Genomic DNA, 6,000 nt, shown 5'->3' with positions numbered 1-6,000 from the left:
CCCCCCCCCCCCCCCCCCCCCCCCCCCCCCCCCCCAAGAACACAAGAATAGCAACAAAACTAAAAAAATACATTGGCTCACGTGCGCTCCAACTCCACACACAATTTGCTTACAATGGATGTGCTAAACCCCCAACTCCAACACAATTTGCTTACAATGGATGTGCTAAACCACACCCAACAGGGATGGAGGCGAGGGCCCTGACCAAACTATTCTATTTTCCCACCAAGGGTAAAATGGCCAGAATGGCTATTCAATTTCTTTGCACATTGGGCTTTGAAAGCATACATTGGACTAGTGAACTTATTTTACCCTCTGTATTTTTGACTGAATGAAAACTAACATGAAGGCATTTCAAGAGTTGGTTTGGTAATTAGGCAGCAAATTAAAAAAAGTATAAATCTCTTAACTAAAGAGATAATTGAAATAAATTAGAATATTCATATAAAACATGTCAAGATAGAGGAAATATATAAAATGGACTTTTTAAAGTTACTTAAATTGAATTTGATTGACATTATGTACGTAAATTAAATTTTAAGAATTTTAGACAATTCATCTTGGGATGAGTCACCATTGAAATAGCTGCTTTAAGTTAAACAAAATTTTTTTTTAAATCAAGAACAAGCTGCTTTTTTCCTCATTAGATAGAAGCTAAATTGGGTCATGGAGTTGATTGCCTGCTAAAAAAATCATAAAATCTGTCAGTAAAAAGTGAAAAATGAGAACTTCCTGGTAAACTTTGAGTAAAGCTGTCAACATTGTATTTCTACTGTGAGCCTGAATGTCTGCAATCGTGTCTGTTTTAATGTCAGTAAATAAAAAAAAATTCGGTGAAAATGAGGATTCTATGTAGGGGTCTTGCCTTGCTCTAAACGACCACTGAGGACAAAGAATAAGGAACTGGTACTATCCCTAGTGGAAAAGTTATCTTTCCACTTGAAAGGGACACAATACATAAGAATGTCCACAGTCATGGATTTGGCAACCCAGTTGGATAGTCCGCTTTATTGATTAACAGATAGTCAGATTCTTATAACAACTCCTGTTTTTTTTTAAAGGGAGAGAGTACCTCCTATGCATTTTTATATTCTACTATATATTTTAAAAGTTCAGGTAGACTCCAAGCAGATAAAGTAGACTTTTGTTTGTTTACAGGTAGCCCTCCTTTGTTACTACTGCCTGACAACGTTCGAATTCGAAAATACAATCTCTCATCTGAGAAGTTCTCAGATTATCTTAAAGACCAGGAACATATCCAAGCCATTGATTATGATTGGGATCCCGAGGGCACAGGCCTCAGTGAGTATGAACTTTGGCATCTGTCATTGACTGACCTTATTCCATTTTAAGGTATTGGATCTTGGGGAATTTATTTTTTAATGAGTGGATTTTGTTGCATGAGTGGAAGAGGAAGCGCATACTCTCCAGCCGACCTTTCCTGACTTCTCTCTAAACCTCTCCCATTGCTGGGGATTATCCTTTGGGGGCCTCCTCACATCCCTGTGTATTGTACTATCTCCTTGTCTTTGCTCATGTAAACCCTGTCCTTCCCTACCATTGTGGACTTGGAAAATTTCTACTCAGACCTCAAAGACTTAGTTCAAATGTCACCTCCTCTGTGACGTCTTTTGTAATTCTTCCTCCTGGCAGAGTTCCATGGTTGCTCATCCATGAACCTGGAGCATTTTATTCATGCTTCTACTCTTGTACATGTTACTTTGAGTTATATAGCTAGCTGCCCACATATTTTTCTCCCCCCTAACCATGTGCTCTTTGGAAACAGAGGTCAAATCTAATTCATCTCTACATGCCTAGCACCTGACCCAACATCTTGCACAGTATATGTGGCAGGTGTGAAAAAAATTTAGTTGGATGAAGGAAAAAACGAATAATGCCTATGGTTGAGTTTCTCATGGCTCTAGATGGTGTGAGTGAAGTGATAGTATGATTGGAGTCAGCAAATTTATCTACTATACCTGTAAATGTGTCTTTATTACCTGTCTCTCTTATCTACTAGCTTTCTGACTTTAAATAATTGTAACAGTTCTCTGGATCTTTTTACTTGTGAAATAAAAATAATATTCTTGTTCTGCCTGCCTACCTCTGAGAGTTGTTTTGAAGATCAGATGAGATAGTAGATGTGAAATACTTTGCAAACTATCGATAATTATGCCAATGTAAGATTTATTATTGTTATATATTCATATTTATTCGTATAATAAGATAAGCTTTTCAAGAATGGTGTAAACCTGGGAAAATAGAAGTTGCCAAGTATATGCCTTAGAAGTCACAGTCTTCTTATACTTAAAAAAAGGCCTGCTGTCCACCTCCTGTAGTCTGTACATAAAATAAAGCTTTTCATTTACATGGCTCCTTTATTGCGACTGATAATTGAGTATGATTTCAAATTCTCAACAGCCTTCCCTGGTTTATCTACACATTCTGCTTTGGAAACTAGAACTTGATCCTAATGAGAGTAAATAGGTTCTTGGCCAAAATGTATTTTAATGAATTACCTTTAAATAGATAACTAAGTAAATACCACTAAGTTATCAATTGAAGCATTCGTAGCTAATTAGCTCAAGTATGATAGGTTTTGAGGTTTGATCATACTAAGGTAATTGAATTATTAGTATTATAAGGACAATGAGGAGGTAGAGATGTTAATAAATGAACAGTACTTTCCCTGATTAGACCCCAGCTCCACCCTTCATGATGTTCTTAACATGAAACTGATCTGTATGTCTTCTCTTAGGTGTTGTATATTACACTGTGTTAGGGCAGGCTCCTAAATTTGGTGCTATCAAACGTGCCTACATTCCCAACTTCGAATCTGACAGTAATAATATCGTGGAAGAACTTGACCTGGGCCTGAAATATGTAATGCAGCCAGAAGGTTTAGCAGTGGACTGGGTTGGAAGGTAAATTTGCCACACATTCCCCTCTTGACTATTCTGTTTTCCTGGCTAAGAGCTCTCTACTGTTCATAATGGTAATTGGGTTAAGTTGGGGCCAGATATGGGTACACTCAGCCACGGGTGTGGCTGGGCAGTGCCTGGGCTTGCTATAGCCCCAGCAACCACCTCTGCTTACCCCAGTGTGTCATATAAACATTATCATTTCCTGTGTGTTATGTGTGCCATGAAAAGGTTTGGAAAAGCACCCAGGTGAAGATTTCGTATTATATCTGGGAAGGCATTCTTGCCAACAGAGTTCTGGATTCCAAAATTAACTTTTAGCCTGGTAGCATTGTTAATTTTGTGAAGAAATGTGACAGCCTCACAATTCTCCCAGCAAAACAGTTGAGACAAAACATTTTTCTCTATGGTAATTTTTTATGGAGGAACAGTCCACATCTGTGTTTTTTAGCAGCCTATATAGTCAGAACAGACTGGAAATTTGATTTTCCTACTTACTCTTTCAGTTCAAGTTAATAGAGGTGTCGGCTCTGTTCTGTTCTTTTAGACCTTCTATTACCCCAGGGGCCAGTGCCACGCTTGGGATGATCCCTAAGTAAGAACCTTAAGTAGAGTCATCAGCAGGTAGATGCATGAGGTGCAAACTGATGTGGAAAAGTTATTAAGCTCCTTCTTCAAGGACGAAGTTTGCACTGGAGTAATTTTTATGGGAAAGTCAGAATTCGAACATTCATAGAATCTCCCATGTCCTTGAAAATAAACTAATAATGGAAAATGTTTGAAGGGAAGGTTCAGGGGCTCACTGTCCTGGAGAATGGAGTCATTTTCACTGTAATAAAGCATTTTCACCTTTTAACAAACTTGTTTGGTATTTCTGGAAGACTTGAGCGTCTCTGAAGAAGTTGATTGGGTCCCCACTGTGCCTGCGGGCTGACAGGGCCTCAGAGGACTGTCACTGGAGTCAGGGACTTGAAACTCTTCTGAACACTTCCTTCTAAAAACCAGCTAGACAATGGCAGATCTGTCTTCTTCTTTGAAGTTTTACCTCTTTCTCAGCCTTAATGAATGAGGGAATTGAGGAACTGATGGAGCTTGTTCTGCATGGAAGACTGAGACCTGCACCCTAAGAAGCGGAAAGAAGGGCAGGATGGTCTTGCTGAGTTTATTTTGAAAGGCTATTTCCACTCTGGAGCTGATGCTCAGTTTGTTGATTCCAGTGGGGCTCTTTGCTGAGGAGGAAAGAGACTCGTGAACAGTCAGAATTAAAGGCCAGCAATGCCTTACAACTTCCACCTAGAAGCACGTTGCTCACAGTACTGCCAGATGCGAGGCCAGTCTGACTGCTGTGTCTGCCATCATTCCTGATCCTGGCTGATTAGCTGTTTTGGCTGATCAGGCAGGAGTCCCCTCCATCCTTCACTCTTCCACTTGTAACCTTACAAAGATGTCCCTGTGGCTGAGGAGAGAAGGGCGTTGCTGAGAGAGAGGGACTGTATCCAGTTATGGGTATCTGAATAGCTGTCTTGCTGGCCAGAACTTTCAAATGAAATGCTCTGGTCTTCAAACCTCTCCCCCAGAAATGGTGACTGTAGACTTTTCTGTTGTCTTGTCCTTCTGAATTCAGGCATATTTACTGGTCAGATGCCAGTAGTCAACGGATCGAGGTGGCTGAACTTGATGGAAGGTACAGAAAGTGGCTGATAACCACCCAAGTGGATCGACCTGGGGCAGTTGCGGTGAATCCCAAACTGGGGTAAGTACTTGAAGGAGTATGTGAAGTTCTAGATATTTTCTGCTGGATTCTCATAAAATTATGTCTTTAATGATTTTTTTCCTAATTATACTGAAACTGTCCTATTTTTCTGGAATGGCATCTTCGACTGTTTCAAGAATTGTGATATGCCCTAGACATCACTTAAGACAAGAATCTTTCTGCTTACATGGATTTCTTGCCAAATTAGAGCTCTGAACTTTAAAGTTCATTGTGGATTTCACTTTATGCTTTAAGTGAAAGTTTCATCAGAATTGTTTTTCCTTTTGGGCCGGCCCAGTGGCGCACTGCTGCAGTGCGCCGTTTGGGAGCGTGGCGGCGCTCCTGCCGAGGGTTCGGATCCCACATGCGGACCGGCCGCTCACTGGCTGAGCGAGGTGCGGGAGCAGCACCGAGGGTTGCGATCCATTGCCGGTCACGAAAAAAGACAAAAAAGGAAAAAAAAAAAGAATTGTTTTTCCTTTCATTTGGATGTTTTAAAGTAACTCATTCACTGGAAATCGACTGGAGATTTAGTCATGTTTCATTGGAAATTGTTAAACATTTAAATCCAAAATATGCAAATATTTAAAATAACACATGTATAAGTATATTTATCCATTTGTAGAAATGTTCTGATTTGTGGTTTCTCAGCATAAATGAGAACTGGTTTTGTCATTTTTCTCTGCATTTCAAGGCATTTATGTGGGTAATCGCTAGTCTAAAATGATATTTTATGCATTACTTTAGCCTCAGAATAGTGACACTTAAAAGAACTCTTTTTTTTGGATAGCCCTCAGTACTTCCTGTATTTGGGCAGGACCAGTATGGCTCTTTGTGGATCTGCCAGTATTTGTATATAGAACACTATGAGCTGTTGTTACTTTGTTTCTGTTATATTTCATATTTAAATCATGCCCTCAGAAACTCACCAATGACACTTGAAAAATGCTTGTTTGATGATATTAACCTATAATGTGGACTTGTCCTAAACACCATTCATAGCTTCTCGAATCTTCCCTGTGCAATCTCTCGGGAGCAAGGAGACACAGTGAGCACCATGGTGTATGTGATGTGACTGCTTCCTTTGTGCTGTTTAATTTCTTCCTCTATTATTACTGTTTATGCCCATCTTGATATTATGATCACATTCTCATATCCCTCCACTGTTTTTTCATAGAAGATCCTCTTTTTATTCTTTCTAATTTTTTTTTCTCTCTGGAATGGCTCAGCGTAGTTGTGGGAGGGAGAGCAAGTAAGAAAGGAGAGAGAAGAAGGGTTTAATTGCTTCAGGCCTCAAGACCTGCCCTCCGACCTCCTCATTCCATG

The 6,000-nt window shown here is 39.8% G+C and overlaps 1 protein-coding gene across 1 annotated transcript in view; it reads left to right on the top strand.

Moving 5' to 3' along the window:
• LRP2 (low density lipoprotein receptor-related protein 2) overlaps positions 1-6,000 on the top strand; it is a 167,335-nt gene that overhangs the window by 145,473 nt on the left and 15,862 nt on the right. Inside the window, 3 exon segments of the mRNA XM_008592305.1 lie at positions 1,159-1,302; positions 2,759-2,924; positions 4,546-4,674. Of these exon segments, the coding sequence (XP_008590527.1) occupies positions 1,159-1,302; positions 2,759-2,924; positions 4,546-4,674 (439 nt within the window).

This window comes from Galeopterus variegatus, unplaced genomic scaffold, assembly GCF_000696425.1.
Source record: "Galeopterus variegatus unplaced genomic scaffold, G_variegatus-3.0.2 Scaffold12, whole genome shotgun sequence".
NCBI lineage: Eukaryota > Metazoa > Chordata > Mammalia > Dermoptera > Cynocephalidae > Galeopterus > Galeopterus variegatus.
This window is presented reverse-complemented; position numbering and strand designations above follow the sequence as displayed.